Below are 13,551 nucleotides of genomic sequence, written 5' to 3' on the forward strand. Positions count from 1 at the left end.
AGCTCATCCAGTTTATTATCTAATGATTGCACGTTGGCTAATAGGACGGATGGTAGAGGCGGATTACCCACTTGCCGTCGGACCCTTACAAGACACCCCGACCTATGTCCCCTATATCTCTGTCTCTTCTTCATGCGAATGACAGGGATTTGGGCCTTGTCCGGTGTCTGAAGTAAATCCTTGGCTTTTGACTCATTAAAGAAAAAAATCTTTCTCCGTGGAGAACAATCCACGTCCCGGGTGGCTCACATCTTTGGAAAATGTTCATCCCTTTCTCAGACACCGCCTAGCATGTACGTCCTGGATGACTGGAAGCTCACCCCCAGTGATGCGCTGGGCCATCCGCACCACCCAATTAGCAAGGAACTGCTAGTCTCAACAGTCTGCTCATGTCAGGACTGAGTACCGTATACCCCGTACAGCAACTGGAGATTGTAAGGATGGGGACCATATTATACATTTTTTGGGGCAGTGAGGAGAGGAATTTTGAGATTCTCTGTATTGTACTGCTGCCTTCCATTGAAGGCCGAAATAAGCACATCTATACATAAGCAGACAGTTGGTTAACACTGCCTGCTAAACCAATTCATGCATTATTCAAGAGTCATCCACTCAGCTATTTGCTACGTGATTTGCAGTGCAGGTCACCTGACTCCAAGCAGATGGCGCTGGAGAGTAATGTATTGGGAGGATGCAGACAGTGGACTCCTGTTCCTGTTTGCTGCCTGCCTCGCTGCCCTCTACTCTGGGTAGTTAGGGGAGAAATTATCCATGGTGCACAGACCCCTCTGCTTTGGGGGGGGGGGGGGGGGGGGGTGTATCTGTACTTTACTATTTATATTTTTGACTACTTTTACTTCACTACATTCCTAAAGAAAATTATGTACTGTTTACTCCATACATTTTTACCCTGATACCCAAAAGTACTCGTTACATTTTGAATGCTTAGCAGGACAAGAAAATTGTCTAAGTCACACACTTATCAAGAGAACATCCCTGGTCATGCCTACTGCCTCTGATCTGGCGGACTCACTAAACACTTGCCTCATTTGTAAATTATGAGTGTTGGAGTATGCCCCTGGCTATCTGTAAATGTAAAAAACCGTATGGTTTGATTTAATACAAGGAATTTGAAATAATATTTACTTTTACTTTTGATAAGTAGATTTAAAACCAAATACTTTTGGACTTTTACTCAAGTAGGAGCGTACTGGGCGACTTTCACTTCTACTTGAGTCATTTTCTATTAAGGTATCTTTACTTTTACTCAAGTATGACAATGGGTACTTTCCCCACCACGGATGTTATCTCCCTTGCTGTCTTTTGTCCAGAAACAGGCTATGAATGGGTGGGCTGCCTGTAAATGGACTGACCAGGAGATGACATGTGTTGGTAAAGTAGGGGTATAGCTTTAAAACACTGATTATGGTTAACGTAGTAAGTTTACTTTCGGTTTTGGATGCAATTGTGTGTGACGGATGTAACCGAACTATGATCTTTTTGCTCCGTTAGCCCACTACTATATTACTACCTCCAATGATTTCCAGTTAACTACTTCAATGGCATTCCAGACTAACTCGTCATTAGTAGCGGATAAGATCCCCAAATGTGGGAATTACCCCAGAATATCTGTAAATTGCTCTGGTCCTGGAGCTAGCAAGTAAAGGCTCCCCTGAGCCGTCCCGACTACGGTCTGGAGGCGCAGCGGGAAAGGTAACGCAGGTCTCCCTGTGAAGGGCCAGGTCAATATTGTGTACTGCAGGCTGAGGAAGCTGAAGGCCCACGGCTTGGAGAGCGCTAGGGAAGGGGCTGTGTTCTGGCCTAACCACTGGAGAGTCCAGCTGTGCCCCTGCGTCAGTTGCAAGGTGGGCCAGTAAAGATGCTTCTCTCTTGAGATTGTGTGTTTTGCCATAATTTATTCAAAGCACAGTGCAGCCACTGTTGTTTTTAGCTATTTGATGTGGAACAGATTGCTGTAGCTAACCGTTTCATTGTTGTCTCAGCCCTTTGGATTGGATAAAGGTGGAGAGCTGTTTCCATTGAATATGTGTTGTCATTTCTGCTCAGATGGCCTGCTGGATGAGTCAGACACTGTCCTGGCCTGTGAGAACTGAGGCACTACAGAGCAAGGAACTGCTAGTCTCAGGCCTGGCATAAGCAGACGGTTGAGTACTCTGGACAGCATTCAGCAACTGGAGATTGTTTAACTTAAGGATGGGGACAATCTTTTTCATTTATTTGTTTGGCAGCTATTAACTGTAGATGTAACCTAACACAGGGTTTATACCATTTGATGAAAGTAAAATGTTGTTTCTTCTATCTCTGAGTTAATTGAGAAGGAGACTGAACTGATGGCTTTCCTACAGCAGATTGCTGATGAAGGAAAGGTGAGGTGCTGTATGTTTGTTTACTGAGGACAAAATGTCTGGTGATAGTTCCAGAATATTTCCAATAATTCTGAGAGCACATAAACACAGCATAAGAAACCAAAATCTATGAGCAGCAGTCCATACTGCAGGTTACTTGACACGTCAGCACTGAATGATTGAATGTATATACTTGATTTGCTTGGGCCCAAACAGTAGCTGAAAAGCAAAACAAGTACTGCAGATCTACTACTTTGGTCGTTCACCTCATCCCCATTGAACCACTCCTCCCCTCTCCCTCTCAGGTCATCACAGCAGAAGTCATCCACCAATTATTTGGGGAGCTGATGAAGAAGAGGCAACAGATGAACAGCTGATGTCATTCTGCCCCACGGTTTCCTGTTGTTTACTTACTTGTGCAATTTTGTAATGTTACTTTGGGTTCATAGCAAAAGTTCTGTCCACCAAACAACTTCTGATTTAAATAGCAGTGCTGCTATAAAATATGCTGTTACTGAGGTTTATGAAGTTGAAAGTTTAGCCAAAAAAGTTGTTCTCGAATTGCTCTCCATGGATTTCAAATGGCGTTCCATGTCTCATGAGAAGCTGAAGTAGCATGCTGTTAGCAGGCTTGGAGAGATGCTGATGGAATCTAGTCATTTTAGTCATGGACTTACTGTTATTTGGTCAATTATGTCTTAGTTGTCATTAGAATTTCATAATAATGTGACACCTGATGAGGATGCACTGCCATTCATATTGAAACAGATCCAGTATGTGACCATTTCATGTTGTCACTAGCATTCCTGTTAATTAAACATTTGAATAGTTCATCCAGCATACTCCGTGACGTGATTATGTGGCTACTTGTCCTCCAAATACCAGAAGGTACTTCTTAAAAAAATATATAAGAAACTTTTTACCCCTTTTTCTCCCCAATTTTGTGATATCCACTTGGTAGTTAGTCTTGTCCCATCGCTGCAACTCCTGTACGGACTCGGGAGAAACGAAGGTCGAGAGCCATGCGTCCTCCGAAATACGACCCCCGCAAAGTCGCACTGCTTCTTGAACCAGAAAGTACTTCTTAGATGCCTGACTCATTGTTATTCTAGGTTGAACTCAATGACTTAACACAGTCTAGAATTATATTGAAGCAGTTTATTTCAAAGATGCCCAAGTTCATCACTGTTATGCACCTTTTGAGGTAACAGTAGAAAAATAGAACCAGTGAAACTAAATACAACTTAGTACAGGAATCTACAGAAGTGTTTATATAGATCAAACGAGTACAAAGTACCTGTTCAATTATAAAATTCTCAACAAATAACCAATCACAGTTCCAGAGGGTTCAATTTCAAAAGGTACCAAAAAACCCACTATGTAAACAAATAATTAGCTATATGAGTTTTGCAAAGGACTATTTGATGCAGGTTGGTAAGCTTGTAGAAAAGGCTTGCATAGGATACCAGTCACTTCAACAAAAGCCCAGTTTGTGGCAGGGGAAGGCACTGACAGCAAAAAGAGAATGTGGAGGCTTTTTATTCAAAGGGAACACTGTCCTGGAAAATAAAGCAACTAACCAACATGAACATGAGGAATCTGAAGGTTAGAATGTTTTTCCCAAAGCAAACTGGATGGAACAAAAACACGTTTCTGCCCTGCAACTTCATTACTACATGGCAGAGTGAATATCTACAGATCATCTACATGTTCCTGCGCTAATTTAAAAATCCTGTGCTAGATTTAAAAATAAAATGTATAAAATCTACACAATCGTGGTATTCTCACCAATAACAATATTAAAGAATTCCCATAAAACAAAACATTTAAGAACAAAAATCTGAGTGATTATTCTTTCTAGGTGAAATGTGTTTCTAAACAACTTCACACTGTAGTCCTCCACAGCTACAAAACAGCTGAATAATTCATATAAATCCACTAAGATGTAATAACAAGGATTTCTGTTGTACAGTATATCAAATGATTATTTACAGGCAATGCTCAGGATTTCTGAATGGTAGAATGCAGGTGATGGAGGCCATACAATTTTATTTACTAAAGAATGATTTAGGTGTTCTGGATCCCTTTTGTTCTAAATGCATTTGTTCATATTCCCCCCTGCTCCCATGTGAAATGGATTGTTCCTACAGTGCAATGTTGCATCTTTATGTATCATGGGTTTGTCAGTTTGTCATAGGACAGACAGGTGTGGGTGATCTTACAGGCTCTGATGTGTGCACTTTGGTTTCTGTAGCAACAGGCCCGATAGCTCTCATTCAGTATGCCATAATCTCTGATGGCAGAGAGAGAGAGAGAGAGAGAAAGAGCAGGTCTTTGCAGGTCCAGGATTGGCCAAAAGGTGGCGTGATGGTGGTAACATAGAACCATAATGAAAATTCGTACATTGGAATGGAGTGTGTGTGTGTAGAGGCTGTACAGAAGAGTCACACTGACAACTAGGAGAGCCAGTAGTGGCATCACACTTGTGATGAATTCCGTTTGGTCACTTCAAAATGTGGATTAAGGCTTCTAATTGTTAATTCCATTGAAAGAGCAAGGTGGTTTCAAGCATAATGGCCATACCATTCTATGGTCGGTCACTGGTTAATCATCTCAGAGCCTCATGTTGATATGTAAATACAGACCTGATTAAAGATGGATACTGAGTATACAGTACTGATACTGTTTAAACAGTTGCCTGGGAGTACGAAACCACACACACGTTCTGCTGAATACAAACATCTCCTGACGAGCGCGTACAACAGTTGCCACTGTACAACAGTTGCCATGGCACCCTTATCTTTCCCAGTGTACCTCAGTCATCAACCTATGCCCTCACCCTCCTGTCTCATTCTGAAAACTCTAGGCTCATGCTTTTGTGAGAATATAAAAGCCAGAGACTGTGCAGAAGCAGCACTGGTGAGTTCTGGACACAAACAATAACCCAGAAGACGACAGCGGTATCCAGAGAGAACAATGACAGCCTCCACAGACCTACTCCCCATCTGATCCACTTCCTGCCTGATCCGAACCAGCCAGAGCCTAGTACTCATCACCAGGAAGGGGAAATCAAATGTAACTAATCAGGTGAGGTACGTACTGGAGGAATGCTACAGGAAGAGAGAGGAAATACAAATGAGAGGAGCAAGAAAATACAGACATGTTTTTACATAACTTTATCATGAAGATAACGCTGTTTGGAGCTACGTGCTGGTGTTCACTAGTTTATACTGAGATCCTATGTATATATCTCCCAGGTAAAGTATATGCTGATGACTACAGTCCTTATGTATATTAGATGTCCTCAGCACATATTTCAGCTATATTACACAATTGTTATGATCATAACACATCGTTGTTATGATCGTAATGATATGATCTTCATTCCTGACTCCCACATCTAAGAGGTTACAACAAACCTGTGTGCAACAAGGCTCAAGGAAAATAGGCAAAACCCCTCCTAAACTGCTGGAATGATATTGTAAAACTGCAGCACTGAGGTTGGCTTCGGCAAGCTTCAATTCAACAGTCAGACTGATACACTACAGTCACTGCTGTTTCTCTAACCTACAGACTAGATGCCGCTAGTCTGTAACAATCAGAGGAGACGTGAGGTGAAGACAGCACTATGTCATAACGGGAGGGCTGGAGGAGGTGGGACATTTACACACACAATCTATAAATAGAAATCATTAGCCAACCCTTCACACACTCATTAGTGCTCTGATGTCCATGACTGGAGGTCATTTTCCCCACCTTTCCCTTTAGACAACTCAACCCCCACTCCTCTCCAGGGGTTAAAGTGCTGACTTCTTGTAAGGGTAGTCAGGCTTGTTAGGCGACCTGCGGTCTCTGTTAGCCTCCTCGCTAACACTATTTCTATGAGGCTGCTGGGCCCCTGACCCTGTGGACTCGCCAGTAACCCCCATCTCCTCATGGGGTTCACTGTGGGCCGACGGCTTCTCCTCATACCCTTCTAGGTTTCGACTAGCGGAGCCCCACAAGTGGCCAAGGCCGTGAGTGAGGTCAGTCTCATTGTTTGATTGTCCTCTGGGGACATGTCCTGCCTTGGCATGGGAACCAGAGGGATTAGCCAGAGCTCCATTCTGCCGCTGAGGGGGCAGGCCCAGCACGTCCAAGCGCAGGGGGTCAGAGCGTGCCTCAGCTGTCCATCCCTGGGTGTCAGACACGTAGGAGGGAGGGAGGCTGCTGGAGGGGCTGTGGCTGTAGAGGTCTGGCCCTGAGAAGGGAGGAGCCAGGGGGTGGCTGGAGGTCGGGGTGGCTGGTCGGCAGGAGAAGTCGTAGAGGTCAGGGAACTCTGCCTGGGCCTCCAGCTTTGGCTCTGGAGCGTGCCTCTTACAGGAGTGAGTGTGGCCATGGCTGAGGCGAGTTGAGGGACAGGGTCCGGGGGGGAGGTGTGGGGTCGGGATGGGGCCATGAGGGGGAGGGTTGTGACCGTCCCTGTTCCCCATACGGTGCTCCCTCAGGGTCATGACAGAGACACCCAGAGCGATGTCAGGCATGAACTCCCTCATCACAGGCTCCATGCTCAGCTGGAGAAACAAAAAGAAGCACACAAACACAACTAGTTAGAGCTATACAAGACCACAATACACTTCTACAGCTACACTGACCAAATGCAATCCACACACACAGCATGACATGTGGACCTTCACCTGTGGTTCTGCGAGCAGGGCTCGACCCATGGCCTGGGGATTGGTGCAGTCTGGAGGTGGAGGCCTGGGGGCAGAGGGGTAGTCAGGGCTACCATGCTTGGCTGAGGTGTGGAGCTGGGTGCGGTTACAGGGGTAGGAGAAGGAGCGGGTGGGGGGTGGGATGGGCACACGGGGCCTCCATGCCCCCTTCAGCTGGGCATGGCTGGGGGTGGCAGGGGGGTGATATGGGGGTGGAGGGGGAGGCAGCGGGGGGTGAAACCCAGCCAGGCCCTCCAGGTCTGAGAACATGCTGTCCATCGCTGGGCTGCTGTTGACTCGACAACGTCCTGCCTGGCGCAGGGCCAGAACCGGACTCTCGTCTCCAAAATGCTCCTCTGGGAAGAACTTGAAGGGGTTCTGAGAATAAACAAAATATTTTGCATTGGTATCTAAATGGTCTACAACTACAATGCATACAAGTCATCAGCATAGTACACCAAGTCTATCAGTCTATAGCCTGGTTACTTTCTCAGACCTGGTCCTCCCTGTACCCGAGGGTGTTTCCCCTCACCTGCAGTAGCTCAGTAGCCCCATCCGCCAGGCCAAACTCCCTCAGCACACGCAGCTGCAGCTCATAGCTGACAGTGGCCCCCTCGCCACAGTTGAGGGCATAGGCCCTCTGGACCTGGTCTGTGTGCCTCAGCTCCTGTAGCCTCCGGATCATCTCCTTCACCACCGCCAGTCTGGGTACTGACAGGACACACACACAGAGGATTAGTGGACCATGTCAATGTTACTAATATGTTATACAAAATGGCTTCCTTATTGGCACCAGTCTTCTCCTTTAACCTGGGATCTCATTGGCCACCACGGACGGGACGGTGGATTGGTTGTTGGCCATCTGCTGATGGTTGATCATGTGACAGCACTGTGGCACGGCGTTGTTGACCATGTAGAGGGTGTCAGGCACGTTCGACATGCGCACCAAACGCAGACGCACCAGATCTGTCTGTTCCACCATCATCTCATCCAGCACAGACTGAGGGGAGGAGGAGACGGGTTAGGAGTGTACGACCTCGGCCTGACCCAAACCCTCAGAGATGAGATCGAACAGAGAAAACCTGCACTGCTAATCGTCATTAACCCCTCGATGCTGAGTGTCTTACCTTGGCTTCCTCTACATAGGGAGAGAAGAGGCGGGGCCGCACGTAGATGCCAGCGTTCTTCTGTCGCAACCAAGAATTGGCCTTGCCCCCATCTGTCGTGGGCAGCATGTCCGAGGGAGGGGTGCTGATCAGACCCCTCTTCGTCTGTGGACGGGAAGAGGGGGGGGGTGATTTAAAGAGAACACAAAAGAACACACCTAGAGGGACAGGTCAGTCAACATGATAGATAGATTGATTGCACTTTATGTATTGACAGCAGAAACTGTATTGAAGCCAACATATACTACTGACCGCATCAGAGAGGATGTCGCTGTTGGCAGGGAGGATGTGCTCGGTGCGGATGAAGGGCAGCAGCGGGGACAGGATCTCCTTCAGTTCTTCCACATCCAGGTCCCTCCTCTTCACCCCCCGCTTGTTCACACTGTGGGCCGTCCCACTCAGCACGTTGGGCTCTGGGAAAAGAAACCAGACGCAAAAAACACACAGTTTGTAGTTCATTCTATGGTTAGGACGGCCAACACACTACACTCATTATTGTTTTATGATACAGTATTTTCAGTCGGGTTCAGAGCTACACAAAAACTAAATACTGCAATCTACAATTGAGGTGCTTCAGAGTCTCCCATTTTAAGGATAAAACTTGGCTTCTTTTATAGCCTTTTAGAGTGCATTTTCCCAGAGCCATTAGGGGGCCTGCTCTGAGGGTAATTATGGAGTGTATTATCTTACCCCTGTCTGCCATCCTCCTAATAAGCTGCTGCTCGCCCCACTTAACAACGTACTTGAGAATGTCCTGCTCACTCGCCTGTGAAAGGGAGAGAGGAAGGCAGGGGTGCAAGAGAAGAAGATTGGGGGATGGTGATAGGTAAGGAAAAGAGTAAGGACAAGGTTAAACATTGTAGTGAGGATGCTTGCATATGTGGTTGATGGTGTAGTTGTGGCTGAGTGTTATATTTGTCTGGTTGGATTACAGCGTTTCACCTCAGCCGTCCTGTGTGATACCCAGGGAGTTTGGCACAGCAGAGCAGACCAGAGCTCAGCTTCATTTAGAGTCCATCCTTGAAGGCAATGCCTCCAGGGAATGTTCTCACTCGGTCTGTGCTCCAGACTACACGTGTTTGTGTTTATGCATCTGCGTGCGTGTTGCCACTTCACTAAATAATTATATCAAACCAATCATACCCTAGCTGCCTCGCAGATTTACGTGAAAACTGGATGGTTGAAAATACGTAAAAAAGTGTTCTTATTTTGTCAGCCATTATAATCAAAGCACTGACTACAAATGGGTCATTTAGACAGGATAACATAATTGGTAAATGCATTCAGGCCAATCACACAGACAGCGGTAGTCACCTGCAGGTAGTCTGACTGGATGGCGGTGAGCAGGTGCTCCTTGCTAAGCTCGTAGAGAACGTCAGAGGTCACAACCTGGCTGAACTCCTCACACAAGAAGTGCAGGGCCTGGCGGTAGACCCACTTGGAGCCGTAAGGCTGAGAGCTCCACTTCAGGATGGGGACCAGAGAGTCCAGGGACAGGCTCTCCACCACAATGTCCTCACAGCCTGGGAGAGGAGACAGGAACACACACCACAGTGGTTAGATACCTCAGTCTAACACTCATATCACCGAGTGAACAGCCTCTTTAATAGCCTGGTTGTCCAGTCAGTTTGTGCTTCAACCAACTCCTCTGTGTGGCTACAGCACGTACAATATGGGCCCAGGCTACATTTTTTAAATCTATTGTATGGGAAGTCATACACTGTTAGAATGGTAGTAAGAGTTTTAATGGGTGATTTAATTGAACCATAAATATCCCGCAATACAGTCACACAGCGGTCACTTCTGGAGCCATTCAGATGGCTGCAGTAGTTCCCCTCCTATTTACCACCACAGGGAGCACTCCCCTTCCCCTAAGCCCCCTGCACCACAACCCCCTCCCTGCGTTTTCTAAATCAGAGCACATACTAGAACAGCAGGCAGTGGTTTAACTCTGTTACACACAACCCCACAGAAATGCCTTTGATACCTTCATGTGCTTCAGTCAATCTACCTCCCATTCACCACACTAAGTAAACACAGCAGCCAGAGGGAAGTATGCTGCGCAGACACACACATCGTATAAGTATACATGCATGTGTGCACATCCGCACACACACAAAAAACATGGACAAACGCACACACACTCTCGTGCACATGCAAACACACACAAATGAATCAAAAACGAATTAAAAGTCGCAGAAGGTTTATGAATTAGGTACCTGATATACTGTAGCTATTTGAACAAATCTGGGGTGAAATGGAATTTAAGAAATGGCTATAGTGGTAGTCATAGTAGCAATTGTAATCGAGATACAAGCAGAATAAACATCAAACAATCAAATTATGTTAATGTAGATAGGAAACTAGTACATGTCCACAAGGGCACATCAATAATTTGGCTTTCTTTTTGACAGTCAACACAGTGGAAATGATACCAGGCAGTGTGATGTCAGTGATAGAGCCACACCGTGTGCCTCTGAGACAGACAAACAGAGATACTGGTCTGCTTTAATGTGGCCCCTGCCCAGCCCTGACCCTGCTGCTGCTGGCTCTGTATGGGGCTAGTGGAGCCGAGCAGCCTGCCCTGCCCTGGGAATAGCTGGGTTATGAGCTCTAGTACCAGCGCTCCTATGGGACTCTTATCTGTGGGCTGTGTGAGATCTTGGTGTCCACATCACCAACAAACTATTATGGTCCAAACACACCAAGACAGTTGTGAAGAGGGAACAATGACGCCTTTTCAACCTCAGGAGACTGAAAAGATTTGGCATGGGTCCTTAGATCCTCAAAAAGTTCTACAGCTGCACCATCGAGTGCATGGTTGCATCACTGCCTGGTATGCCAACTGCTCGGCCTCTGTTCTCTCCACTACCGCACAACAGCTTAACAGCTTCTACCTCTAAGCCATAAGACTCCTGAACAGCTAATCAAATGGCTACCTGGACTATTTGCATTGTCCCCACCCCACCCCCATTTTTAGCTGCTGCTACTCTGTTTATTATCCATGCAATCACTTTACCTTTACGTACATGTACATATTACCTTAACTAACCGGTGCACCCACACATTGAGTCTGTACCGGTACCCCCTGTATATAGCCTCCATACTGTTATTTTGTTGTTGCGCCTTAATTATTTGTTATTTTTCTATTTCAGTTATTTTTTTACTATAGTTTATTTTAGTAAATACTTGAACACTTTTTTTTTCAAAACGGCATTGTTGGTTAAGGGCTTGTATAAGTAAGCATTTCACTATAAGGTCTACTACACCTGTTGTATTTGACGCATGTGACAAATACAATTTGATTTGATCTGCTGCACTACCATTCGCCTTTGAAACTGCTTTGAAAATGCACTCTGGGAAATTGACTCCTGCCCTCTTGCTTCGGCATTTAAAAGGTTTATTTCCCTTCAACTGTCACACACACTTAAACCTACATGTTCCTACATGTTTGGTCCCTTCCTTTCCTTTTATTAGCTAGGCAGATATTCTAGCAGACCCCCACAGTGTTTTAAATGCAGGATGGAAATCGTTAAGAGGACAGATTAAGTTGAAACGTGGACACGGGCATTTTTGCCTTTTTATCTCCCATAAACAGTCTAGAAGAGGGAATGGATTCCACACTTCTCCTTCCCTCCCACTCTGTATCCCTCAGTTGTCACTAGTTACCATTGCCACAAAGTAAAAATTGTCTATATTGTAAAAATGTATGCAAACTAAAATTTGCTTTTGGTTTTAATTTAAGGTTAGAGTTAGGCATAAGGTTAGCAGTGTGGTTAAGGTCAAAATTAGGTTTAAAATCAGATTTTAAGAATAGAAATAGGCGGGGTTTAGACATAATTATGACTTTGTGGCTGTGGTAACTAGTAACGACGTATCCCTCTCATTTTGTCCTTATCTCTGCATATTTCTGCTCGCACTCTGAGCAGAGGTAGACACATAGACAGACACACACACGTTCCTTTTGAAAGGTAAAGATTCCCAATTGGGGACCAGCAGCACATAAAAGCAGACGGCTCTGTTCTCTATTAGCCCATTAGAATTCAAAGCACCATTCAGCCTTATAAAGAAAGCTTTGCACTGTTATTATGAGCCGGAGATTAGAATCAGCATTATATGTAATACTAAAGCCATTTCCCCCCTTCCTCCTTCCCCTCCTCTCTCCCTCCACGGGTGGCACTATGCATTCACTGGAGCCTAGTAGACTGACAAGAATATCAATACAATGAGTGTTATGGCAACCACATCTTTGACACTGCAATAAATGAGGCATTTTGTCTTGCTGTTTTTATTTGGAGCTCTGTGTTTATGGAACACAACATTTCCAGACCCACTTAAACATCAGCCGCACTCAGGACCTGTAAACACCATGCTGGACTTGAATCATGTCTGATTACTCAAGGACCTAGTTCTTTGCTGTCTCAAACAAAACAAAAAGGAAGGAGGAGAGACTTAAACAGAATGATGGGCTCTGCTCTGACTACCTGAGGTTTAAGTCCAACTTCTAAGTTAACCGATAAGCTGAAGTTCTGCCCAGGAGCAACTGGAAATCCCTCTCTGCTTGGAACACAAGTAGGCCCAAGGCTAATAAAAACACTACTGGACTGATATCTGTGGAGATTCAGTCTCGCTTGGTCCAATTGCATTAGGGTTCACTCATGTCATAGGTCAAGCTCTGCCTGTTAACCAGAGAAATGACTTGATCAGACAGCAATATCACAGACCAAGACGTATCCTTAAAACATAACACAGCAGCTGACTGATTCTCCTAATGGAAGGCTGTTAGTCACACACAGGGCCGAGCAACAGCCTCGTAGATGCAACGCCAAGTTTAGATTTAAATTCATATCCCATTCACTACCACTCTTAACACTTTCACATCGGCAAGCAGCTCTGAAGACTAACTGACGCTAACTAACGTTATTTATTTCCTCCCAAGGTGTGCGGCAGTGTGGTCATTAATCGTATTAATCAATGACTAAAAAACTCACCGCACATGAATTATGATTGTAATGGGCCGTAGGTCTCCACAGATGAGTCATTACTCTCTCTCTCTCTCTCTGTGTTTGTGTGTGTGTGTGTGTGTGTAAAGAGAGAGAGGAAGTAGAGAGAAAATCTGCATTGTGTGCTGAGCCACTCATTATCATCACTCTCACTGTGCTTGAAAGGCTTTTAATGTCAGTTAAGTGAGAGTGAGTAAAAGAGTGAGTGATCTCCTCTGGCTAGGAGGCAGGTAGCCTAGTGGTTAGAGCATTGGGCCAGTAACTGAAAGGTTGATGGATCGAATCCCTGAGCTGACAAGGTAAAAATCTGCTGTTCTGCCCC

General features: G+C 45.5%; 1 protein-coding gene and 1 long non-coding RNA gene across 2 annotated transcripts in view; one reads left to right on the forward strand and one right to left on the reverse strand.

Annotated features, from left to right (window-relative positions):
- Positions 1-1,237: 1,237 nt before the first annotated feature.
- LOC109903196 (uncharacterized) lies at positions 1,238-3,208 on the forward strand. Its single transcript, XR_002256979.2, has 3 exons — positions 1,238-1,865; positions 2,068-2,387; positions 2,672-3,208. It is a non-coding gene; the product is annotated as an uncharacterized LOC109903196 (long non-coding RNA).
- A 301-nt stretch (positions 3,209-3,509) lies between these two features.
- Positions 3,510-13,551, reverse strand: part of LOC109904090 (BTB/POZ domain-containing protein 7) — a 50,373-nt gene continuing 40,331 nt past the window's right edge. Inside the window, exons 4-11 of the mRNA XM_031788137.1 lie at positions 9,541-9,749; positions 8,917-8,992; positions 8,479-8,639; positions 8,188-8,331; positions 7,871-8,060; positions 7,593-7,771; positions 7,043-7,438; positions 3,510-6,919 (exon numbers count right to left, since the gene is read on the reverse strand). Coding sequence (XP_031643997.1) covers positions 6,164-6,919; positions 7,043-7,438; positions 7,593-7,771; positions 7,871-8,060; positions 8,188-8,331; positions 8,479-8,639; positions 8,917-8,992; positions 9,541-9,749 — 2,111 coding nt within the window. The 3' untranslated portion in view covers positions 3,510-6,163. The remainder of the gene's footprint in view (positions 6,920-7,042; positions 7,439-7,592; positions 7,772-7,870; positions 8,061-8,187; positions 8,332-8,478; positions 8,640-8,916; positions 8,993-9,540; positions 9,750-13,551) is intronic.

This window comes from Oncorhynchus kisutch, linkage group LG14 (assembly GCF_002021735.2).
Source record: "Oncorhynchus kisutch isolate 150728-3 linkage group LG14, Okis_V2, whole genome shotgun sequence".
Taxonomy (NCBI): domain Eukaryota; kingdom Metazoa; phylum Chordata; class Actinopteri; order Salmoniformes; family Salmonidae; genus Oncorhynchus; species Oncorhynchus kisutch.